We start from the raw sequence: 26,440 nt of genomic DNA on the forward strand, positions 1-26,440 counted from the left end.
TAAACGTTGTTTTTTGGGGTACACGATGGGTTTTGTAGGGTAATGATGAGTTGTTTTTGGGGTACACGATGCCTCTCCCCGCGTTACCACTACGCCCCCGCGAGGTAGCCGCCTGCGTCGACTCGCCTCCTTGCCGCGCCTCCACGGGGGAGAGCTTCCCGGCACCCAGACCTCAACAATCCCCTTCTCCCTGCGCCGTCTTTGTCTCCCCTGCCTCCAGGGACACCGCAGAGGTGAGACCCTCCCCCTGCCGAGCCCCACAGACCCCGGTTGAACCCCTGAGCCGGGACCCCCGTGACGGTGACACCTTGAGAGGTCAAACGGAGGCCTGCGGCCTAGCTAGGCGGAGTCGTTGGCGCGCCTTTATAAGAGGCAATTTTCAACGGTACATTAATACACTTACCTACACCTGTAGTTATTGTTAACGACGTACGTGTTTTATATGTTTTAATCGTAGAATGGAGTTTATTTTTTAAACTAAAGTACGTTGAGGCGAATGTTCGGGCCTAGCTTTAAGGCTCGCTCTAGTGCCCTTTTAAACGCCGATATTAAACCACTGTTACGCCTGGTCACGTACGTCAAAGGGGGTTGTTTCGTGCCGGGAATGTTGTGCTTATCTATTGTGGGCGTTTATAAATGACCATCAAGTAGGAGTGTAAACATCAAGTGAGTACAGCTCTGAGGGGAATTCTCCCCCCTTATGTTGCGTTACACAACACGGGTTTTAAGCTTAATTAGACGCAACATCGTCTAAAAGGTCGTCGAATGTTCATGGCAGCGATTGGTTGTGGCGTTTTAAAATGCCAGTGAGCTTTTTAAAACGTGTAGATGTGCTTTATTGGCCTTTGCACCTGCTTCAACAATGAATTGCCTGTAAAAATGCTGACGTCTCGCGGGTTACATAAGGGATATAACTTAAATCACTTCCAGAGTGTAAAGGGTTCCTGAATCATAGTTATCTTCCATTCCCGAGGCACGTTTCAATCATCATTGTTAATTATATCTTGTTTGATGGGCAAGAGTTGTGGAGCCCAAACAGTGATTCTCTGGTAACCACTTAATGCATTTCCCGTCCATGAGCTGTTTTTTTTGCACAAACGTGTTATTGAAACAGCAGTCAAAGGTCGCTTTGCAATAAGATTTAGATTTTTAAAAGTCATTTTCCCATGTGTTAAACTTAAGGGAAACATTGGGTCATCAGCAGTGCTGACCATCAACATTGCAGATCATCAACATTGCAGCTTAGTGGTGATGATGTTAAGAACCTCCCATGCAAGTGTCTCTCTCCATCTTAAATGTTGTTTTTTAATACAACTGCTGTCTCCACAGATGAGAAGTTGGGAAAGAGACCCAGGTCCCTCTTGCAAATGAGACTCACCTAGTCTCTTGAGAGAGTGTGTGTGTGTGCAGACGTGTCCGCAAGTCAGGGGGGAGCGGTAGCATAAGGGTTAGCGCGAACCTGGCGACCCGAGTTCGATTCCCGCTCATGGCCAACACCAATGACGGATTATCTGAATCGGCCCTGGGCCTCCCCTGGGTCGGCTCAGCCTCAAGGGAGTACCTGCTGCGACGTGTAAACATCGCCACTAGGGAGACTAAGGCGGCCGTGCGTGGTGCTGGCAACCCACCCCCTCGTGTTCCGTGCCGGCCTTCATAGGTGCTACTCGCTAACAGCAACTTGCGCCCAACAATCTGTTATGGCTACACGGTCGGGGGAACTTCGTCTTTGTCCGCTAGTCAGCGTCCATTGGAAGGCTTGTTCATGTGCAGCACACCTCGTGCCGGTGGGGAGGGAGCCTTAATAGGTGCTCGCTAACAGTGTGTACGACCTACAGCGGGATGTTCATTATCTCGTCTTGTTTGCTTGCAACAGAAGCCATGTGGACACTCCGCCCAGTGCTGAACCTGGGCATCAGGTCGGGTCCCGCGAGCCTGAGTCCAGTGTGCGTCGCACGCCTCAGCGCTGCCGCAGCCCCTGAACAGGTGAGACCCCCCCCCCACGCACCCCCCCCCTCCACCTCTTGATTGTTGCTATTGGCACCTGTCGCCAAATTACCTGGAACCAGCCCCATCTCATTAGATCTCAGCAGCTAGGTTTGAGCCCGGACAGCGCTTGGAAGGGTCGACCGCCGTGCATAACAGGGTTGTTGCACGGTAGGCAAGAGCGGAGCAGTACGGTCAAAATCCATTCTTGTACTCTACTTATATGCTGCCGCATCTATGCTGCTGCACCACCACCCCACGTTCGCACCTCCGATTAGCACGCTTGACTACGCACGGTGCGAAAGAACTTCAACAAACATGTACGTCAGAGTTGAAGTGCGGTCAAATAACCCCCCACGGCCCGCGCTTCTTGATGAGGTCCTCATCCAGCGGTGGAGTAACAAAAGCGCTGTGCGATGTCAACAGTAACGGCGTGCGTGATGTAATGTATGTGATGTTATGTCCAATAACGGCGTGCGTGATGTAATGTATGCGATGTTGTGTCCTGCCCCGCTCACTAAATAAAAACCCTCTGTGTGTTTGTTCGATAGCAAAAGCCGAAGAAAACCAAGTTTGGCCCTCTGAAGGATGAAGACCGCATTTTTACGAACCTCTACGGCCGCCATGACTGGAGGTACTGTCACTGTGGCCTCGATGAAGCGCAGGATACAGCCTCAGCATCCACAACTCAACGCATCCGTCCAGAGCACGGTCTCAAAATAAAACACGATACAGTAAAAACCTTGGATTGCGAGTAACTTGGTCTGCGAGTGTTTTGCAAGACGAGCAAAAAATTTAAATAAATATTAATTTGATAAACGAGCGAGGTCTTGCAATACGTGTAGTACGTATATGCTTTGTCTGCCGAGCGTCACGTGATCACAACTGATATACGAGTGCTTTGGATTACAAACACGTTTCCGGAACGAATTATGCTCGCAATCCAAGGTTTTACTGTATAGCGCATGATTGGCTATGTGCTGTGAAGAAGGGTCATTCCTGGAAACGTCGCCTATTATATTTTGGTATCAAGTCACAGTGTTGTTGACATGTGTTGATTTATGTTTATTGTTTATTGTGCTCGTGCACCACCTGCCAACGCAACAGAATCTCCAAATTGTTAGAATGCTCTATGCAGTGTGGCGTCTGTAACTGCAATAATAACTATACATAGTGAGCCATAGAATTCCCTCAGTTAATGCTGTGCAGAAACTTTTAAAAGGAATTTTGAAAAAATGTCCTTGATCTTCGGCCGCTCCGAGTCCAAGTCCGGCAGGTGGCGCTAGAATGGCACGGACGGTGACCGGCAACCTACGACTCTTCAAGATCTGCTTCGTGACATTAATCATTAAGGACCATCGTCCTGTATTCACATGCATTGCGGCTCTCGATCAATTGAGTTGTTTACCGAATTCGAAAAAAATGGACGCTCTTGTTATTTTGGTTGCCGATCCCGTGAGAGCAAACGCGCGACCATGCTGTGATTTGTCTCGCGTGCGTGCGTGTGACTGCCGCCAGGCTGAAGGGCGCCATGGCACGGGGAGACTGGTACAAAACGAAGGAGATCCTGCTCAAGGGGCATGAGTGGATCCTCAACGAGGTGAAGGTGTCGGGGCTGCGAGGACGCGGCGGCGCCGGCTTCCCCACCGGCATGAAGTGGGGCTTCATGAACAAGCCCTCCGATGGACGGTAACCAGTGGCATATACGCACGAGACAAAGATGCTGCCCCCGTATCATCATCATCACGATAGCCCATAGATGTCCACTGCACATTTTGTCCTTTCTTTCCACTTTTCTCCGTCTTGTGCCAATTTGCCCAGGTAGTGCACATCTTTCTGGTGCGATACACACCGCACCAGGTGATAATTTGAGGCTGAGTAGACCTAGAGGAGGCCCAGGACCAGTTCAGATAATCCGTCACTGGTGGTGGCCGTGAGCGGGAATTGAACTCGGGTCGCTGGGTTTGTAGCACAACGCGCTAACCGCTAGACTACCGCTCCCCATGGGATATACACACGAGCACACGTGCACGCGTGTGTCAGGCGGGCGCATCTGCATGCACCCAGACAGGCTAGCTCTCATTGTAAACGGAATCCTGGGTGAACATTAGTTTCCCACCCCTGAGAGGCCGTCCTCTAGTAATAACCCTTCTGCTCGTTGTCATTGGTTACCCACCACGTGACTCGTGTGTTCGTGCATCGGGCCATCAACGTGCACGCGCGCACCTGCGACTGCGCATCTGGGTAAGAAAATAAAAATTCGTGCAACATTTCAGGCCCAAGTACCTGGTGGTGAACGCAGACGAGGGCGAGCCCGGCACATGCAAGGATCGAGAGATCATGCGTCACGACCCGCACAAGCTGATCGAGGGCTGCCTGGTGGCGGGACGCGCCATGGGGGCGCGCGCCGCCTATATTTACATCCGCGGCGAGTTCTACAACGAGGCGTCCAACTTACAGGTTTGTGCGTCCCAGCCAACGTATTTACGCCATGGCGGTGTGCGCCACAAACTCCTGCCGGATGGCGGTGGCGTACACCTGCACGCCTCAAATGAACCTCTAACTGTTGCAGGCTATGAACATAATTTTTCCGTATACTTTTTTTCGTGGTCGGTTCTTACTCTGAAATAACGATAGAATTGTTATCGTACTGTGAAGGTATTTAAGTTGTGCCGTGTTTCTTTAGGATTATCCTTTGCCACAGCTTCGTGCCACGGTCGTGTACCGCAATCGCGTGCTGCATCAAGCCTCTTAGCACAAAGCTATATTGTGGTCTCACTAGCAAGCACTGGCGGTTCCTGTGTATGTACAGTTTCCGAGTCTGTTCAATAATTCATTTATGTAAGCTCAATGCCAAATTTAAAATATAGTTTTTAAGACTCCTTAATTTTTTTGTAATGTTTAACAGATCAGAAACACAGACACTGATAAAGAACAAGAGACAGAGCGGTGCGTCGATGGATGATTTTGCAAATCGGTGAATGTTAAGCAAAGTGGGTTTTGGGCATGACACATCACTCGGTGAGATTACGGGTGATTGATGAGACCCGTGATGGTGTGGCAGCCGATGGAAAGGACACTCTTTCGAGGAGAACCCCACCACATGATGGAGCTACGAGATCAGTTGATGTGCAGAAGTGAGGACCGTGACAGATGACGATGTTGCTGGGTGCATTTTGGGGCTCCGCGGTGGGGAGATGTTATCTCCCTCGTCTGGTATGAAGGAGGTCGTGGGTTCGATCACGACCTTGACATCTGTATATTCAGAGTTTGCGTGTTCTCCCCGTGGTCGCGTGGATTTTTCTCCGGGTCATCCGGTTATTTTTCCTCCACATTTTAAATCAACTTAACACGTTTAGATGATTTGGCTGTTATACATTTCCACACGAAAACTCACTTCGTGGAACTATAGTTTGTGGCCAGGTCTCTTCTGAAAAAGTGGGCCTTACCTGGTAAAATAAAAATTGTTTAGTGTGTCATTTCCCTGGAATAAATTCCGATTTCAAATGTAACCAAAACTGAATGAAACATATAATTTATTCTCTTCACTGAAGTCTTAACATATCTCTTTTGCACAAGGGATAATCAAAGTTAGTGAAAGCTCACCTGCTTAAAACAGTGCTGCATTCATATTTTACTGGTGGTCATTTGTGTGGTAACACACACATAAGCCTGCGGGCATTGATAATGCGAACACGTGTTTTGAGTGCACACAATGCGCGTGGGTGATTGCGTGTTCACACACGGGCAAAACTAATCTCGGTTTTAATTCCCCGCTATGGGGAATCAAACCTAGATTACCAGCGGCAGGTAGAATCTGAACCTCCTCTGGGCCTTTCCTAGGTTGCACACCTTAAATGAGTACTTGGTGTGTGTGTGTGTAAACATCAGCATAGGGGAGTCAAATGCGGTCTGGTATTGTTATGTCCACACCACCCCTTCGTGCACCATGCCAGCCTCAGTAGTCGCTCGCCAAAAGCGGCTGCCCCCGACAGTCTAAATTGGCATATTATTTTTCCCAGTCATGCTATCAGTGTCATGAGACACACATCTATTATTCGGATCTCTCACAGAGCAGTGCTCCCCTGTGTTTGTTAGAGAACGTCCCCCTGAAGCGGATCTCGCAGAGCTGCCTCTGAGGTCCTTTTGAAGTGAACTCTGGTCCACACCAGGATGGGGCAGCGCTTTCTCACCCGCCCTGACACAGAGTGTAATGTTCTTCGCATGACACGCAAAGTGATAGTTTTAAGTCTTGGAGGTGGGAGTTTATCCAAATTAAGTGCAGTAATTAAGTGTGATGGTGACGGCGGGGGGTGGGTGGGTTTTGTGTAGTCATCATAAACCCGCTACCCTAAAGAACCCCTGTCTAATTAAAGAATCGCAGCAGTGCCAGCAGTTGAGTGATCTGACCTCGACGTATTTCCGTGTGTACCCCCGTCTCGCCGCGTACGCGTGCAGCTCGCGATCAAGGAAGCGTACGAGAAGGGGCTGTTGGGGCACAACGCGTGCGGCTCGGGCTTCGACTTCGACGTGTTCGTGCACCGCGGGGCCGGCGCGTACATTTGCGGCGAGGAGACGGCACTGATCGAGAGCCTGGAGGGCAAGCAGGGCAAGCCGCGTCTCAAGCCTCCCTTCCCCGCCGACGTCGGTGAGCGTTTTAGAGAGTTTATTTGGCCGCTGCTATATAATTGTCCACGTGGTGATAAGCCACTTTGTTGAGCTGCTATTATTTGTACGCCAGGTGGCTTCTGAAAAGTGGGCTTAATCTGGGAAGAGAAAAAATTGTTTAGTTTATTTGTGTTATTTTTAAGTGATTTGTTTACCTTTCCTCTACCTTGCACTTCTATCGTGGTTTTTGTGTTGTTGTTGTAACGTTCTGACCCCGTGCCCCTACGGGACGTCTGTGAAAATGAGCTTTATAGCTCATTGGATTCCTCCACTATAAATAAGTATTCTGATTATGATTGAGCTCCCGTCAAGCCCATGTGCGAGCCCCTGGCTGGGCCGTGCAGGAGAGCGGGAGGCGTGGGCGACGCTGCGCGACGTTCAGCGTGGATTTATGTAACGCCCCACCACAGCCGCATCTTGAGACGGACGCTGCGCGGAAAAAGCTGTTTGACACGTGCACCGGCACGCGGCTGCGGTTCTGCCCGTCAGGCGTGTTCGGCTGTCCCACGACGGTCGCTAACGTGGAGACGGTCGCCGTGGCGCCCACCATCTGCCGTCGCGGCGGGGAGTGGTTCGCCGGGTTCGGCCGCGAGCGAAACTCCGGGACGAAGCTGTTCAACATCTCGGGCCACGTCAACCACCCGTGCACGGTGGAGGAGGAGATGTCCATCCCGCTGAAGGAGCTCGTCGAGAGACATGCCGGTGCGTCTGCGTGTGTGGATGTGTGGGATGAGCAGGGAGTGGTGGTTGCAGTGGTTAGCGCCACTGCGCTACGAATCTAGCGACCTGAGTCCGATTCCCACTCGCGGCCAACACCGGTGACGATTATCTGAACTGGTCCTGGTGGGTCTCCCCTAAGTCGACTCTGCCTTAAAATGATTACCTAGTGCGGTGTGAAAACATTGCTACTCGAGAAACAAAGGCGGCCAGGCGTGGTGCTGTCCACCCACCCCCTCATGTGCTGTGGTGGCCTTTGTAGATGCTCGCTAACAGCACTTGCCACAAAAATATGTAAAGACTATACAGGGGATCTTTGTCTTTTTTTGGTGAGCTGTAGTGTATTGGTTAACGTACTACATTACAAATCTAAATTCTATCTCTGTTTACGGTCAACGTCTTGGGCTTACCCAACGTAGACTCAGCCTTAATTGAGTACCTGGTACGGTGTGTAAACATCTGCCCTGGGGGAGAAAATAAACATGGCCACATCGCCCAGCTGTGTGTGCCGTGTTGGGTTCTAATAGGCACCCGCTAACAACAAGTGCCCCAGCGGGGTCTGTCTGTAAGCCTGGCCTTGACACTGGACTCAACTTACGGCTGGGGGGGCGGGGGGTGGGCCCCAATGCTGGCCCTCGTTGGTTCTGGCCTTGAATCTAAGACTGCCCTGAATCAGGAAAATTTATGGGACTAGTGAGGGCGGAGAATCATTACACGCTCACAAAGCTACTCCCCCGCTCCATGCCTCCACAATGTAAAACACGGAATAGATTTCTAGATCAAATTGTGACCTTGAATCTTGGAAATTAATCAAATCATGTGGGGATTGGGCAGGGATGATGGGGAGATGGGGGGCTGTGGAATGTTTATTCCGCGGGGCACCGCGGTGACGAGACGTTAACTCCCTCGTCTGGTACGGAGAAGTCCATGGGTTCGATCCTGACCCTTAACGCGTGCTGTATATTTGGAACTTGAATGTTTTCTCCCTGCGGTCGCGTGGATCGGCATCACACGTTTAGATTATTTGGCTGCTATAAATTACCACACGATAAGCCACTTCGTGGAGATATCATTTGTGATAGCCAGATTGCTTCTGAAAAATATCTAAATATCTCAGTGAGCCTTACCTGGTAATTAAAAAAAAAGTTGTTTCGTTTTTGCTACTGGCTCAGGGCGAACAATGGATATGAGCAACCTCTACCCATGAATCGTTACACAACTGACAGCCCTCCCTCCCCGTTTCCCCCCCCCCCACTATCCTGTCTCTGTGGTGGTAGGCGGAGTGCGTGGCGGCTGGGACAACCTGTTGTGCATCATCCCGGGGGGCTCGTCCACGCCGCTCATCCCTCGTGCCGTGTGCGACGAGGTCCTCATGGACTTCGATGCTCTCGTCGCAGCGCAGACCGGCCTCGGCACGGCCGCTCTCATCGTCATGGACAAGTCGGTACGTCTGTGGTGGTGACGGTGGTGGTGGTGATGACGATGATGGTATTGATGGTGCTCGTGATGATTGTAATGACGGCAATGATGATGATGACAGTGATGATGAAATTGCTTGTTTACTGTGGGGTCTTCACCCACGATACATTGACCACTTCTGCATTTAATTTGGCTTAATTCCACCTTCAGAGAAGCAAAGCTGTCGAGGTTTGTGTGTCATCCGATGACTATTTCTGTCCTGTGGCAGGGTGGTTAGAGAGCACTTGCCCCCCTACTGTGCGGACCAGAAGTTAGTTGAAGGGATCTCGGGAGGGTGCTCTATGATACCCTCTTCCGTTCGCTAATCTCAAGAAAGGTTTCCTCGGTTCGGCTCGGCGAGCGATGCAAATTTATTTTTCTCGTCTCTCGACGCGAAGCCGTTGGCACAGTCCTCGGGACACGGCTGGGGTGGGTGGGGGGGGAAGGCGACGGAGCGCGAAGTTCTGTGGCTCAGGTGGTTGCGCGTTGTTGCTGGGTTCACAGACGGACGTCGTCAAGGCTATCGCTCGCCTCATGGAGTTCTACAAACACGAGAGCTGTGGGCAGTGCACACCTTGCCGGGAAGGCAAGTGCACGCGCGCCCGCACACGCACGTGCCTGCCCAACAACCGCCATTCGCCACTAAGTGCCGGTGATGTTGCCACGGCGCTTGTGCCAGGCTCTGTGCACTTTAAGGCCACATGAAGTGTCGAATGCCCGCTGGCAGGAGGTCACGGCACAGACCCAGGTGCCATGGGTCGACTGAATGAGATGACTGGTTGATGCGCCACCTGTGTCCCCTATTGTGCGAACTTGCTGTATTTTAGCCGCCCAACCGCATGCACGTTGCGCACACCCACATGGGCACACACGCAGAGGTACACTCGTACGCCAGAGCATGCACAACTTGGTCCGATTCTTAAGCCTGCTGGTGGGTACGATGAAGACCGTGGAATTGTTGAGGACGTTTACAGGAATGATGATGACGATGACGATGATGGTGGTGGTGGGCACCACACAGGCACGGGCTGGATGAACACGATGATGTGGCGCCTGGTGGATGGCAATGCGCGGGCCGAGGAGATTGACATGCTGTGGGAGATCAGCAAGCAGATCGAGGGACACACCATCTGCGCGCTGGGCGATGGAGCAGCCTGGCCTGTTCAGGTGATCTCTCGCTCCTTCGTTACATGCCTTTTTTAATCTTATTTCTCCCCACTACTTTTCATATTCCAAATGTGCTGTTTGCCTGCTCGGTGTTTCTGTCACTATATGAGTGACCACCTCCTCACACTCCCCCCCGCCCCCCCTACCGGCTGGCGTTGATTATGAGGTTCTGTCCGCAGCTGGCGCGTGACTCGTTCGCCTCTCCCCCTCTTCCCTCCCACGCCGCTCTTCCTCAGGGCCTCATCCGTCACTTCCGCCCGGTGCTTGAAACGCGCATCCAGCGCTACCAGGAGGCCGCCGTGCGGAAGGCAGCGTCATCGTCATAACCTCGTCACTGCCACCGCCCCGTTCCCCCTGCACCCCCCTTCTCCCCCCCCCACCTGGCATGGCCGTCCATCAGCCAGCGGTGGGAGGGGAGGGAGTGGAGAGTTGGGGAGAGGGAGGGAGGGTGATGGCACCCGCTTCCAAATTACGGAAGAAAAGCAGAACACCACGCACGCACGAACGCACACACGCATGCACACGTACGTTGACCCAAATATGCACGATTTCAGGCCCTGGTGGAGAACGTGACCGTCGTGTACAGTGGGAAGAGAGAGAGTGACGCCAACGCTTTAGGTTTGCTTTCGCGGATTCTCTCCCGTGCGTGTTTATCCTCTGCTCGTCGACAGTTGCCCCCGCGGTGTGTGTGCGTGTTGGCGAGATGTGTCGCGTAAGTAGAGCCGCTAGGGGCACCCTTAATTTCGTGTTCTTTTGGTTTGGGTTTGTTATTGCGGAACGCGCGCCCGGCACAGCTCGGCATGCACGTGCTCCCTGGACGGTAGCGATCGTCCGATTCCATTGGAGTGCCAAGCCGCGACGTAACCCCAACCCGGGTCCAGTCTGCGGTGCCGGGGGCGGTGTCAGCCCCAGGCTACTTTAACTCAGCTCCCTCCACTGCAGCCACTTCACGCCCTGCGGTCGTGTCTGATAAAGAAGTCGACAACCCAAAAAAACAAATGGTTTTTATCTTGTGGACAAAGAGGCCTTTCAGCTGTTGGCAAGCCGTCCGACACCCGAGTTTGAAAGGGGGGGGTTGTTTGGGGTGATTTGTGCCCCCCCAAATAGGGGGCCCTGTTCATCCCCTGAGTGATCGTGCAACCTGCTCCTCGGTGACGTGGGGGGGGGGGGGGTGCTTTGGCCGCACGTGGTGATGTTCATCCTTTGGTTATTGACAGCTCTGGACCCTGAGTGCAATAATAAAACGGCGCTTACACACCGGCCCCCTACGCGCGCTGCTCATCCTCTTGGTTTTAGGAAGTTGGTGACCTCGCTCGAAAAAAGAAGTCGTTTGTTCCTCGGCAACTTTCCGCTGTTTTGCTCGGAGCAGCTGATGTGTGATCCAGATGTGGGGGAGCGCTTGCCGTTTCAACCGGCGATTCGTCGAATCCTGCGAGTTATTTTTACCTTCTGAAATTGACGATCGGGCAGGTGGTAAGAGGGCTGCCCCACGCGGTTGCCTCGCTCTGCAAGGGATCCAAAGGGTTTTTCTTTTTTATCTCCTGGCGTGGCATCATCGGCATAACTTTCTGCTGTGACCAGCCATACGCCCGTTTGTCTCGTGCCGAAATCCAATGGAATCGTAGTTTACCCGCCCGCCGAATAGAGCGAACGGCAGGTCTTTAAAAACAATCACCTAAATTAGACTTCCCTGCAGTACTGTACGTCCAGTGTTTACGGCTGGGTGTCTGCTGTGGATCTGGCCGCTCGGAGCGCCCCCGACCATCGGGACTGCAGAACCTGAAATCGAGCACAGGTGGTCAAGTTCTTGGGTGCTTGGCCATTCTTTACTCTGGTCAGTCCATGTTGGTGAAGGGAGGAGCACATGTTGATGTCTCGCCTCGCTGGTACATTCATTTATAAAGCGTCCTGCACAGGGCGCTTTATGGATCCCCCTATCCCAGGGGACGGCAACCAAAATAACAAGAAGCGCAATTTTTATTCGATCTCGGTGTATGAATTTTAAAAAAATTCAATGCATGTGAATACGGGGGACGGTCCTTGATTAATCACGTGACAGAGCAATCGTTACGGAGCCGCACGCCGCCAACCCCCTGGCCTATCCATTATAACGCCTCGTGTATCTTCAAGGTGACGAAGCCTCCTGGCCAAATCCGAGGGGGCGGAGGCCCCTTTGAAGAAGCTGTCGCCACCTCCGCAGTCGTCGTCATCACAACACGGTCGCGCAAATCGGGATTCGGATCTGTACGAGAGCAACAGGAAAAAAAAGTGGAACAAACAAAAAACAAACGAATGTGGGAAGCTGGCCACGTTCAAGAGGCACGTCCATGCCGTGGCTGGGTGGCATGGATTCGTTTTTGTTCTCTGACCACCAAGTTTAAACGGCTCCATTGACCGCAGGCCTGTGGCTGAGATCCGATCGCCCAGCAGCACTGCCGGACGGAGAACATGTGCTATCACGGCGGTAGCAGCAACAGCAGTCACAGCAGCGATAGTCCGAGGTTATTGGTGGAGTTGTGGGGGTTGCGTGGGAGATGGGGGGGGCGGCATGGGGTTGAGGGAACAATGCTGTGGGGGGAGGGCGGGGTTGTGGTGGAGGGAGGCGGGGTGGTGAGAGTTGGTGTGGGGGGGTGGTCGGCGTTTGTGTAACTGCCCGCACGTGCTCGAGCGTGGTGCGTTGATTTTCCACGTGATTGCGCCTTGTGGCACATGCGCTCGAGTTGGCGTTTGAGACAATTCTGTGATGATTCCACCCTCCACGGTTGTTTGGGTGCCACGGTGGCGAGATGCGATCTTCCCCGACTGGTATACAGAATGCCGTGGGTTAGATCCCGACCCAGACGCCTGTATATTTGGAGTTTGCGTGTGGCTCTCCACGTGATCGCGTGGATTTTTCTCCGGGTCTTCCGCTTTTTTTCCCCTCCACATTTAAAATCAACATTACGGCGTTAGGAGTATTTGGCTGCTGTAAAATTCCACTTGATAAGCCGCTTCGTTGAGCTATCATTTGTGGCCAGGTCGCTTCTGAAAAACAGTTGTATAGCTCGGGGTTGACCTTACCTGGTAAAATCAAAATAAGTTTAGTTTTATGTAAACTGCCACTCGCCACTGTCGACACGGCCACTGTCACCGCCAGTAACAATCAATTTAACCTTCCTCACCACCACCACCACCACCTTTATGGTCAGTCATTACACCATAATTGCCACAACAATAACTTTCCATCACCACGAAAAAACGCGGTATCACGAATGATCGCGACTCTTGAGGATCGTCACCGCAATCACCGTCGTTGTTTTTCGCCACCAACGCTGCCCCTTTCGCTGCCGTGACAGTTGCCACCACGATCACCGGCACCACCACCACGGTCACTATACTCGGCGCCACCCCATCGCCAAGCGGCGGTGCCACGTTCGCCGCTTTTTGTCGCAGAGCTTCACGGTTCGATCCAAGCGGCCGCCCTGATTCAAAACTGCGGCCCATGAGGCATACGCGCCGTCTCCTCCACGGTACGTGAAGCGTGCCCGTGGCGTCACGGTACTTGAAGTATGCCTTGTGGCGTCATTCGCAAATGAGGGATGCCGTTGTGTGGCTGTGTCATTGTCCACATTTGAAAGATGAAACACCGGCAAATTATTCGATTGGAATCTACTTGGAAAACCACTGTTGTCCTTCCCCCGCACCTCCTATTAGCTACGTACGGTGTGAAAGAAGTTCAACAAACATTGCCGTCCCCTCCGCCTTTAGTGCGAAATATTGACAGGACCCTCCTGAAAAAGAGTCCTGAGGCTGCTGCTGTGTAACCAAGCGTGATACGAAATACACCAACCATCACGGCCACTCCGATCACGATTGGCACCACCACCACAGCCTTTCGTACCATAATCTCGACACCACAAACTACCGCCACCACCCAACCACAGTGTAGCTTTAACAGACTGTTGGGGCAAGTGCTGTTAGCGAGTGGCACCTAGGAAGGCCGAAACGGCACACGAGGGGGTGGGTGGCTAGCACCGCGCCCGACCGCCTTTGTCTCCCTAAGTGACGATGTTTACATATCTCACCAGGTTCCTATTCTAGGCCGAGTCTACCTAGGAGAAGATGCCCAGCACCGGTTCAGACAATCGTCACCACAGCCACCACCTCAATGACGAAGCATCGCGGTCTGCCACCACCACCACCGCCAACCTCGGCACCCTCCTCCTCCCATCGACCCGTCCCCAAGAGGCCCTAGCTCACGTAGGATGTTTGTTACATAAAAAATCGAGGGCACGTGCATCCTGGAAACAACATTTCCGCGAATTGTGGCGCGCGCACGCACACGCGCGCGCCCCCGCGCACAGAACACACGTGGCCGCGCGCCTGCGCCACGCACGACACGTGCACGCGCGCGCACGAAGCTCGCTCCCAGTCGAAGGTGGGGTTCTCGTTCAGATGAAGGCCAACCTCCACCCACCACCCAACTCGTCCGCTCCCCCCACTCATCCCCCCAACACCCCCGCCAACCACCTCGCTTCCACCCCCCAGCATCACAACCCCATTCTCGCCTATAGCGGAAACGCCGTCCTCGGGGTCATCATTCGTGTGATCTTCATCACGATCGTCATGGTTCGTGTTACTATTGGTCGGCGTCATCTGTGCCATCATCATAATCACCTTCGTCATTACTGTCCTAATGTGCCATTAGCATCAGTGGCAATGTGTCGTTATTCACAGCAGCTTCCGTGCCATCGCCATCCGTTTAATAATAATCAGCAGCATCACGGTATCATCGTTATCATCACGTGTCATTGCCATAATATTAATTATCCATTAACACGTCAGCACCATTATTACCATCATCGCCTGCACAATAATTACCATCACATTTGTCATATCACCTTCATCCCCTGACTCCACCGTAATCCGAACGGATGAGTCAAACCCATCACACTTCCCCCCCTCCCCATCACCATAATCATCATCAGCCACGATCAATCCACTGCCGGATGAAGGCCCTAGATGGCAGCAGTCCACCCCACGAGCTGATCTCTTCGCTTCATCTCCACACTCGACCACCGGCTACCATCCCTTCTCACAGACACACGCCTTCGTTGTGAAAGGTCCAACGCAAAAGATGCCTGGGGTTTGATCTCCCACGAAGTTGCTCACGGTCCACCCTAAACGGCATCCACTGCACAAAGCACGGCGGCAGTGACTGCGGATACCTGACGATGCCACAAATTGAAAATTATAAACTCTCCCAGTGGTGTCGTGGTGCGACTGTGCTCATCCAGAACAGAGGCCGTACGACGTGGAACGACGCAATGCCCCGATCCACAAATACGAAGGAGACATCGCAGCGATGATGATGATCCACTACGACCACTCCGCTTGCTCCTGACGCGGTGATATCTGAGCTTGACCACATCAATGTGACATCGCAGTTGTTGATGCTGTGCATCTACATCAGCATCAGACGTGCGATAGAAGAAGAAGATCCCTTCTATCGACGTGTCCTGCCCAAGTGCACCTTCCCTAACAGGTGAGAACGATGCCATTGACCTGAAACATGTTCTCAAACACACGTGTTCCTTTTTAACATGTAGGCTTTCGCGACCAATATTATCCATAATACATAATAGAGGGTTTTTTTGGGTTATATTGGTCTCGAAAGCCTACCTGTTAAATTATCCATAATACATGTTTTTTTGGAGGGGGGGGGGGTTATATCGCGTAAATATAAATGTGTCGTTAATCCCGGCGTGCTGCACTAGTAAGCAACTTGCATGAATTGTCTACGGGTGGTGGCGGGTTTAACGACACGTTTTTTTTAATTAAACCTCTTCTGCACACGTGTGCCCATTGCTGCGTCTCGGTTGTGACCCCAGACAGCGTGCAGTCGTCTCGCCTCCCGCTTGGCGCGTCTCTCATCTTCCGTCCCGACCATTGTTGGGTTAACGAGCGTGCCCCTGAAGCCATCTGTCGCGACAGCCAGCGCCGCACCGAAGGCGGACATTTTTTTGTACTGCGCGTTACTTTTCACCATCGATTTGAGATTTCCAAAAGCACTCAAAACCCCCGCTGTCATCGGCTTCGTTAGATCGTCGTTTTACAGTCCCGTCAGCTTTTCAACAGCTGTCCTCCTACAGGTACAAATAACTAAAACAGCAACAACAACAACACATTCGTCAATAGTACTGCCTCTACGTGCAGTAAAGAAGGGCCATTGCCCGAAACGTCACCTATAAAATTAGTTTTCCTTTTCGAGGGGCCACGGTGTTATTGACAAATATGTTTAAATTTCTGTTATTGGTGAACTCACAGGCAACGTGGTATCACCCAAATAATGTTTTCTTGGTGCAAAGACAAAGACCCTCCCGTATAGCCTTAATAGACTGTTGGGCCAAGTGCTGTTAGCGAGTAGCACCTATGAAGGCCGGAACGACACACTAGGGAGTGGGTGGCTAGCGCCACGCCCGGTCGCCTTTGTCTCCCCAGTGGCGATGTTTACACACCACTCCAGGTACTCATTTGAGGCTGAGTTGACCTAGGGGAGGCCCAGAACCGGTTCAGATCATCGTCATCGGTGTTGGCCGTGAGCGGGAATCGAACCCGGGTGGCCGCGTTCAAAGCGCAGCGCGCTAACCGCTACACGACCGCTCCCCACACACACACGGCACGGAGACACACACGCACGGACTCACGTGCACATTTTGCTGAACCGTATTACGCGAAACGAAACTCACGCGGAGTTCACTGCCGCCAAGCGGGCCGAGGTGCTCGCGCCACGGTGATTCACGGAATCGGCCAGACCCGTGGCGTCTGGCTTCACGATGTTGCGCACGTCTCGTTATTTATTTATTTTAATTGTTGTTATTGCTGCTGCCACGACGTTGCTATCAATGTGGAATGACGGTCGCCTTAATCATCGCTTGTTGTCGTTGTTCGCCCCACTATCTCACCGTGACGTGTGTGAGTGATTAACAACTCGGTGGAGTCAGAGCAGCAGCAGCAGGGGACACGTAGAGCAGTGCTCTGTGTGAGCCCCCCCCCAGCTCCTGCAGGAACACACGACTCATTCACTCGCGACCGCCACTCGTGAGCTCGACGATGAGCCTCCTCGCCACGCGGGCGCATGCCAACACGTGCCACCCTCCACCCCCCAACCACCTTTCTACTCACAAGGGGTGGACAGTCTCTAAGGGTCCGTTTGTCAATCCATTGCTGGATGAAGAATCCCTCCCCCCCCAATCTCCGTGTAGGTCATACGGAACGGATTCGGGGGGGGGGCATAATTAGAGTATGTCGCTGCTCTAAATGTCCACGTGATTCTAAGCCGCTTCGTTGGGGCTATCACTTGTGGCCAGGTCGCTTCTGAAATGGACCTTGAAAGAATAAAAAATACTTTTTATAAGAAAATAATTAATTACTTTGGTCATCTTAATGATTTTATGATGACGACGACGACTAGAGATTGGTGCCGATGAGCTGAATCGACCGCAGGCCGATATCGAACTCGTTGTGATTGGCAGCCGAGTGGCTCGGAGTTTTTCGTCGCACGTGGGTGCGGCGAGGCGAGTTACTCGGTCCACCCGTCATGGCTGCCCTGTATTTGCACCACGCGGTATCGCCGAATCAACAACAACAAAAAACCCCGCGCCGTCAATGTTGTTGATCAAAGACTGCGTTTGTTATTTTTGTTTTACCTTCAGGGTATTTCTCGGCATGAGCACGGAGTTCGCAACATTGTGTCCCGGCGTTCAGGTCTCGCTCAGCTTCCAGCAGCATCACTGGGATTTTACACCAGCGACTCACCCCCCCCCCCCCCTCGTGTGCCGTGCAGGCCTTCACAGGTGTTCGCTAACAGCACTTGCACCGAACGCTATGCTGAAGGCTATACGGGGAATCGGTGTGTGAGTAGTATGTACGTGTGTGTTTGATTTATGGGTTAGAATTCTATTTAAACTAAATGAAACAATTTTATTTTACCAGCTAAGACCCACTGAGCTATACAGCGTTCTCTCTTTTTTTTCAAAGCGACCTGGCCACAAATGATGGCTCATCGAAGCGCATTTTCTGCCTCTTGTTGTGTGTGTTGGGGAGATTAGCGGTGGGCCCGTGGTTAGCGAACTGGGGCAACCCGAGTTCAACTGCCCGCCGCGCAAAACGTCGATTGATATCCGATCAATAATCGATATCTGATCGATCGATATCTGATCGATATCTGATTCGAGTGACATCTGAACCGGGTCCTGCGTTCCCCATTCACCCACCTCGCACAGACCAGCGTGGTAAAGGACAGCTAATGAACGGCCTTGACCGACACGGCTTGGGAAGCCTTCATCCAGCAGTGGATTGACGCAGGGCTAAAACGCGTCGTGGTTGTCGTCGGTTATAGACGCAGCAATCAAACCGCAGCAGCTTCACTGACGGGGGGTGGGGGGGGAGACATTGTTTGTGGCACGGGGCGAGCGTCAGTTACCGTGGAATGGTGAGTGAGAGGGGGGTGAGTGAGTGCGTGCGTGAGTGCGTGCGTGCGTGCGTGGGTGAGTAAGTGGGTGATTAAGTAGTTGTGCGGGTGGATGGTTGGCTGAGAGGCGTGTGAGTAATGAGTGCGTGAATAAGTGAGTGAGTGAGTGGGAGGGTGGAGTAGTGGAAGGGTGGATTAGTCGGTGAGGCGAGTGGTTGAAATGGGGGAGGGGTGTATATGAAAGTGATCAGCTGGTGGGTCGGTGAGTGGGTGATTGAAGTTGGTGGTGAGCGGTTGATCGAGGGAGGTGGGTGAGCATATGAGCCGGAGAGGGAGTGAGGCCCCGAGTGAGTGCGTGGGTGAGCGAATTGCAGTCGCTAAACGCGGGTCCGTGGGTCGTGTCCGTGGGTCGTGTGCGTGGGTCTTTTATATGAACGCTGCATCCGCCAGTCATCTCAAGTCGGTCAACCCGTGGCACCCGCTGGGTCTGTTCCGTGACCTCCTACGCGGCGAGAACTTCGACACTACACGTGGCCCCCAAAATGCACCTAGCAAAGCACAAGCGCCGCGGTGACGTCACCGCCACTTTGTGGTTGTTCTTGTGGGCGGGTGAGTGACTGGGTGAATGTCTGAGTGAGTGACTGGGTGAGTGAGTGACTGGGTGTCTGGCTGAGTGAGTGAGTGAGTGACTGAGTGAGTGACTTGGTGTCTGGTTGAGTGAGTGACTGGTTGATTGACTGGATGAGTGAGTGTCTGGTTGAGTGAGTGACTGAGTGACTGGTTGAGTGAGTAGCTGGGTGACTGGTTGAGTGAGTGACTGGTTGAGTGAGTGACTGGGTGAGTGAGTGACTGGTTGAGTGACTGAGTGAGTGTCTGGTTGAGTGAGTGACTGGTTGAGTGAGTGTCTGGTTGAGTGACTGGATGGGTGATTATGAGTCCACTCATTCAATAAGCACCCTTAACTCTGGACTCCCCACCCCACTTCTCGTGCCCCCCCCCCCATCCACCGCTGCCCGCCCCCCGCCTCAGGCACCCACTCCTCGCCACCTCCTGCCGAGCGAAATTCGAGTCATGGGGCCCCCAGACCCCCGACTCCCCGTGCGTGCCCCCCCTCGCCTCATTACTCCCACGGGACCCCCGCGCCGAGGAAGGGGCGCGAGGAGGGGGGAGGGGGATATTTAATCGGATGAAAACAAAAAAAACAAACCTAACACGTGCACACACGTTTCACTAAATTCTGTAATCCATTAACACACAACGCTCACCCCCATCTCGACCCCCATCACGACCCCCATCACGACCCCCATCTCTACCCCCATCTCTACCCCTTTATACCCCCCTGTACCCTGAGCCTACCCCACGTGTGCCCCTTTGTATACCCCCCTCTTTTACAGCGTTTTGCCTTTCCACATATCCCTCTGCACCTTTGCATACCCGAAAAACTCCTTCTCAATCGCCTCTTCCCCCTTCGCCTCTCTCCTGTAATACGAGCGCAGCCATAGGCCCCCCGCCCTACCCCCCTCTGCCCCCCCTCTCAGTGCCCCCCTGACCCCACCAGCTTCTACCCCCCCACCTTCACCACCACCACAGCCCCCCCCCACCTTCACCACCACCACAGCCCCCCACCCTCACCCCGTGTTTCCTTTGGCTGCCTCCGCGTCTCTTAGACCCGCGGGGGATGAGACGTGACCGCCCCCCCCACTCCACCCCTCACCCTCACCCCTCACCCCCACCCCTCACCCCCCACCCCTCACAAAACCCCTCGGAGTCGACTCGATGGGGGGTCTTGGCTCGTCTGTGCCGAATCAACAACAACAACAACAGCAGCAGCAGTGCCCCCTATCTCTTCTCGCGCGCTCCGTCTCGTCGGGGTCACGTGGAAGGCGCTCGAGTCCAAGGTCAAGAGGTCACCACGGACGACGCCCCCTAATTCCACCACTGCACCTCGCCATCTCTCCCTTCCTTCTGACGGATCCATCGGCTGTGAATAGAAATCATCGCTTAGATGAGAGATATAGAGCAACTTTGTGAGTGTCGTTTTAGTTGTAAGTACGTCGCTTTGAGATACTTCATTATGAAAGGCGCTTCATAATAGAGATATTGTTATTATACATAATACAGGTTTTGTTGGGTTAGATCGCGTCAATATATGAATGTGTCGTTAAACCCGCTACCACCCGACACAGCCAACTAGTAAGGGTGGTCACGTGTACAGAACGTGGCCAATTCGTTACTAGTACAGCACGCCGGTAGTGTGTTGGAGAGCCAAGCCACAACATTTACAATCTCAGGACATTATTATTATTATTATAGTCGACACCTTGTGACCCCTAAGATCTGCTGGGTCAGTCTCACCCCCTCCTCACGGAGTCTGACACTCAGCGGGTAGGGGACGGGAGCCCCCTAAATAAGTCCCCCCTTCCACCTCTCTCTCCGTTCACTGGGACGTTTGTTAGGCATTGCGGTGATGCTGGTGATGATGCCTAAATGATGACGATGCTTCACTGGTAACAATGATGATAATGCCTAAATGATGACGAAGCTTTAATGGTAACAATGATGATGATGCCTAATTGATGACGATGCTTCACTGGTTACAATGACGATAATGATCCCCCCTCCTGCCTCCCTCGCCTCCCCATCTCGTCTCCCTGCATCTCCCCACCTGTTCCCCAACGACGACGCCGACGACGCCGCTGTTGTTCCGCTTGTTTTTCACGGAAATCGAGACCCAGAATTTCCCACGCCTACGCCGGACAAATTGATGTTTTTTTTATTTTTCCCGTGGACATTTTAAGAGCGACCCTGGCATTATTAGCGAGCTCCTATTGTTATCGCCCCCCCCCACCAGCCCCCCCTCCCCCCACGTCGTCTCTGTACAGGTGTCGACGGAAACCGACAGGACCGCTCTGACGTCATCAGGAAACCGTGGAGATGTCGGCAGAGTCCGGAGAGTGATGAGGGGGGGGGGGGACCGTCAAACCCCCCGCCCCCCTCCACCCCCTCGTCCCAACCAAGCTACCTGCTACCCATGGGGAGTGGGGGGGGTCGAGAGGTCGCCGGAGGGTCGAGGGAGCCATCATCTTTAGGAGCGCTCGGGTTTACGATGGTTTGGAAAGAGGATGGAGACGACCATTATGGGCCATTGTGTCTCGGGATCGTTCGCCGCGTCAACACTCGCAAGCTGTTGCCTCAATCCTTGCACCCCCCCCCGCGCCCCCCCCCCCCCCAACAAACAAAAGACAAAGGTCACCCGTATAGCCTACACATACTTCGGGGTGGGGGGCAAGTGCTGATAGCGAGCACCACCGATTTAAGGCCCAGAAACGGCCCACGACTCTTGATTGATCTGAATCACGAGCGGGTTGGTGTGGCCGTCACCCCGCCCGGGGCGGTGACGGCCACACACGGGCACCAGGCTGAGCCGCCCCAGGCGGGGGTGGGTCGGGGTTGTTGGTGCACCGGTTCATGTAATCGCCGCAGCTGACGCAAGCCGCCGCGGGAATGGAACTCTGGGCGCCGCGTTCGTCGCAGAGAATGCGCCAACCACAGCGCCACCGCTCCCCGCCAACTAACACCACCCCCACCCACCGGATCCCCTCGTTTCCCTCGTCTTACATCGCCCTCCTCGATCCAACAACTCGGCCTCCATAAGAGGTCACAGCTGTGAGAGTGCTCAGATTTCCCGAACGGGTGGGCAGGGAGGGGAGGGGAGTGCGAGGGGAGGGGAGGGGGGGGTGCGAGGTGCGAGGGGAGGGGGCGGGCAGAGCAATGGGGATGGAGTCGTGCTGGTGGACGTGGTAGTGGCTATTAACCTTTACGACTTGTAAAAGGGACTCAACCCACATTACTTGCAGGAACTAATACATTTTAGATATTACACCAAGCGCCTTAAGATCTTCTGATCTCCAACTGCTCAGCACCTTGCCACTTGAAATCAGGGCAATCCGAGTCGGTAGATATAATACTGGTAAGAACCTCCTGGTTACACCAGCCCACAGGGGATTATTGTGTCCGTCCGTCGTGCATCAAAAAATGGGAGGGGTGGGGCTGGGTGGAGAGGGGAGGGTGGGGAGGGGCTGGCTGGGTGTGGAGGGTGGGGAGGGGCTGGGTGGGGAGGGTGGGGAGGGGCTGGGTGGGGAGGGTGGGGAGGGGCTGGGTGGGGAGGGGAGGGTGGGGAGGGGCTGGGTGGGGAGGGTGGGGCTGGATGGGGGGTGGGAGGGGTGGGGCTGGGTGGGGAGGGGCTGGTCACCCCGTGGTGCCCTTATAAAACTCAACGTTTAACCTACTCACGCCGGCTTGTGCCCGCCCTCACAGTCGGGCATATTTGCGGAATAAACCACGCCGCCGTTGACCCTGGCCATTGACCGAGCAACCCAACGTTCCTACCAGCTCCCTCCGCAGGAATGTGTTTTAATTCCGCTTTGAGAACCCATCTCTTTAAAACTGTCTTCTCCAACTTTAGTTTGGTCGGTTGCCCCTGGTTCGGTTTTTGTTTCCTGCTTTTCATGCGTTGGCGCATTGGGATGCTAGGATGGAATGCGCATTATAAGTTTTAATTTTTTATTATTATTACCCGTCTATGATTCATCACACAGGCGGCTCCATGGATTGTTCATAATAAAGGTTGCTGGGTTAGATCGCGCAAGTATAAATGTGTCGTAACCCTCCACCACCCAGCATCATCGGGCGATTTTCCAGAATAGTGAAGCAATCCTCCTGCTTCCGGTCTTAAATCGAGCAAGATGACGTCAACACTGAACCCAATCGATGGATTGTCACAATTTCCCGATCGCGATTCGATTCAAGATTCGATTAATTGCGTTGCCTCGTCCGCGTTGTCTGCAGCGTTACGCCCTCTTTGTCTTATGGGTCGTTTGCATAATAATTTGCACATCCGTTCTAGCAATCGTTAGTTACATGCGTTCTCAGATACACCGATATGCCACATGCACGCAAGCAAGCATGCACTGTGACGTTGCAATCGATATTAATCGATCAATCCACGATTGATTATCTGTCTCGCGGTTATGAGTGTTGTGATAGTGGTGCAATGTGGTGATAGCGCAGGTGGTGACATTGGTTGTGGTAGTGATGGTTGAGTCGCGGTGGCTGTGATGGCAGTGGTGGTGATGATAGTGGTAATGGCTGCGATGGTAGTGGTGATGTGAATGATGGTAGTGGTGAAACGTGGACCCCTCTGATGGAACATCTGCGCCGGTTAGAAACATTCAGGCTGGCCTGCCTGGGTTAAACCAGGCGGGATTGTGTGAAGAGCTCACACATCATTGAAAGATCTAGACACATTCCCATCAGTGAGCTCTTCCGGCGGGCAAGGCTGCGTTGGCTTGGTCATTGTAGCCCGCATGTCCAGCCACCGCATCCCCAAACAGCTTCTCTTTGGCCGGATAGAGGGGGTTTAAACGGGCACGACACGGGCTGGAAAAGAGATGGACTGATACGGGACAGGAAGACGTGGAGCTGAGTGGATTTGCAGAAGACTGGCACCAGCGGTGTCAAGATCAGCTGCTATGGAGGATGATGCTCGTGAAAGACTCTACTGGTCAGTTGGAGGAAGTTGCCCTCCAATAACAACGGATGGCTGAGGAGCGACGCTCACAACAATGCACGATTCGCCGTGCGACTGAAATGTAGCAAGTTGGCACAGTAGGGGTCACAGGTGGTGCATGTGCCAGTCATCTCAGTCAGCCAACCCATGGCACCTTCGACACTTCACGTGGCCTCTAAGTGCACCTGGCCTGGCACAGGCCCCGTGGCGGCTGTTGCTGTTGATGGCGATGATGGTGGTGGTGGTAATAGTCGCGGTGGTGATGGAAGTGGTGATGGTGGTGATTGCCTCCAATCTGAATACGCTAGAATCTAGATGATGTGATTGGGAGTCGGGGAGAGGGAAGTGGGGGGAGGTGGGGGGAGGGGAACATCGGAGCACCCAGTACAATCAGCAGGCGGTGGAGGGGGTCATTCGGACAGATGGCGAGACCAGTTCCCGGGTCAATTAATGTCCATTTCCGAACGCGACGAGGGTGGAAATTGAATGACGGAGAGGGGGGAGGGAGGCGAGGTCAGGGTGGAGGAGTTGGTGGGGGGGGAGGGCTCTGGCACGGCACGGGTTCGGCTCGGATCGTTAACACTCAATTATGAATCGCTTATTGACCCATTCGATCGATGTCACCAGGCGATTCACGCGAACGCGCTAACTCCACGCTCATCCGAACCGGCGAATCGATGTGCTAATTGATTAACAACATACTCAATGCATCGATCAATATACACTGCGTGGCCTTAAAACGGACTGATGTATATGATGGGCACACGATGTGCTCTGAAGAAGGACTCAGTCACGAGGGAGACAAAGAGGGTCGGGCGTGGTGCTGGCCACCCACCCCTCGTGTACCGTGCCGGACTTCATTGGTGCTCGCGAACAGCACTTGCCCCAAACGTCTGTTGAGGCTATACGGGAAGCTTTGTCTCTGAAATAAGCGGTAGCGCGCTGCGCAGCTAACCCACCGACCCGAGTTCGATTCCCGCTCACGGCCAACACCGGTGACGATTATCTGAACCCGTCCTGGGCATCCCCTAGGTCGACTCAGCCTCAAATGAGCACCTGGTACGGTGTGTAAACATCGTCACTAACGAGACAAAGGCGGTCGGGAGTGGTGCTGGCTACCCACCCCCTCGTGTACCGTGCCGAACTTAATCGGCACTCGCTAACAGCACTTGCCCCAACAGTCTGTTAAGGCTACACGGGGGATCTTTGTTTTTTTTCTTGAGTGGAATGAGCCCGACAAGGGGACCAGACGATTTTCGTTTTAAGTGCGTGCAAGTTAATTAAAGCGTGCGCGCTAATTAGTCACCAGGTAGCCGGAAGCATTCACCGACTTCCTTAAGTTTACTCTGCGTTTAACCCCTCCCTGCAGGCTTTACAATCTCGGTTTATTCGGTGAGATGTATTTACGCGCGTAACATCCTGGTTCAATGTCCGCAGTGGATCCCGGGGTATATCTAACTGGTGCTTTATTTCTATACAGCGCCGCGGCTCACTGCACTCGACAACAAAGTTTAAAACGCGGTAACGCACGTGCGGCGATTTAGATGACAAGGAGCGTACGAGGGTTTAGGAATGGGTGACCGAAACATCGGGCACGCGGAGGTCACGGAAGGGCAAGGGGAGGGACGGGAAGGAGTGGAGGGGCGATGGGAGTGTTTGTAAGATCAGAGCCACCGCTCTCAGCAACTCCGACGCAGTGAAATACCCCCCACCCTGAGTGAAACTGACTGCGAACTCAGAGACCATGCCACTTAAGACGGAACGGTAGTATATGTGGTTGACCACTGATCCCGTAAATCACGAAGGGACACCAACTCGCCACGCGCTGCCGTGTAACATCGTAGATATTCGTGTCGGTGGAGTGGTAGGTGAATGAGTGTACGTTTGTATGTGGAACTTATTTCGCGCCGTACGTAGCCAACCGTGGATTGATCGCGTGGTTTGGATTGAGAGAGTGGGTGGGTGAAGTGGGTAGATGGGTGGGTGATTGGGTGAGCGGGTGGGTAGTGTGACGATTATCAAAACCGGTCATTGGGCCTCCACTAGGTCGACACAGCCTCAAATGAGTACCTGGTGTGGTGTGTAAACATCGCCACTGGGGAGACAAAGGCGGCCGGGCGTGGTGCTGGCTACCCACCCCCTCGTGTGCCGTGCCGGCCTTCGTATAGTCTGTTTAAAGGCTCTATGGGGGAGCTTTGTCTTTCGGATGGGTGAGTGAATGAGTGAATGAGTGGGTGAGTGAATGAGTGGGTGAGTGAATGAGCTGGTGAGTGAATGAGTGGGTGAGTTAATAGGCGGTTGAGTTGGTGAGTGAATGAGTGGGTGAGTGCGTAGTTGAGCGTGTGGATTAGTAAGTGGGTGGGTGGGTGAGTTAATAGGCGGTTGAGTTGGTGAATGAGTGAATGTTTGGGGTTTATGTGTTTTCT

The 26,440-nt window shown here is 53.3% G+C and overlaps 1 protein-coding gene across 2 annotated transcripts; it reads left to right on the plus strand.

Annotated features, from left to right (window-relative positions):
- Positions 1-74: 74 nt before the first annotated feature.
- On the plus strand, positions 75-11,655 carry NDUFV1 (NADH:ubiquinone oxidoreductase core subunit V1). Of its 2 annotated transcripts, none has more exons than XM_078857441.1 (11): positions 75-233; positions 1,874-1,983; positions 2,535-2,617; positions 3,502-3,672; positions 4,260-4,443; positions 6,442-6,631; positions 7,141-7,353; positions 8,646-8,812; positions 9,331-9,412; positions 9,848-9,993; positions 10,230-11,655. In XM_078857441.1, the coding sequence occupies exons 2-11, from the start codon at positions 1,879-1,881 to the stop codon at positions 10,317-10,319; spliced, it is 1,431 nt and encodes a 476-aa protein (XP_078713567.1). In that variant the 5' UTR covers positions 75-233; positions 1,874-1,878; the 3' UTR covers positions 10,320-11,655. The 2 variants fall into 2 exon arrangements, with proteins under 2 accessions (XP_078713567.1, XP_078713568.1); XM_078857442.1 differs by lacking the exon at positions 75-233 and adding an exon at positions 283-385.
- The last annotated feature ends 14,785 nt before the right edge of the window (positions 11,656-26,440 follow it).

This window comes from Lampetra fluviatilis, chromosome 6 (genome assembly GCF_964198595.1).
Source record: "Lampetra fluviatilis chromosome 6, kcLamFluv1.1, whole genome shotgun sequence".
In the NCBI taxonomy this organism is placed as follows: Eukaryota; Metazoa; Chordata; class Hyperoartia; order Petromyzontiformes; family Petromyzontidae; genus Lampetra; species Lampetra fluviatilis.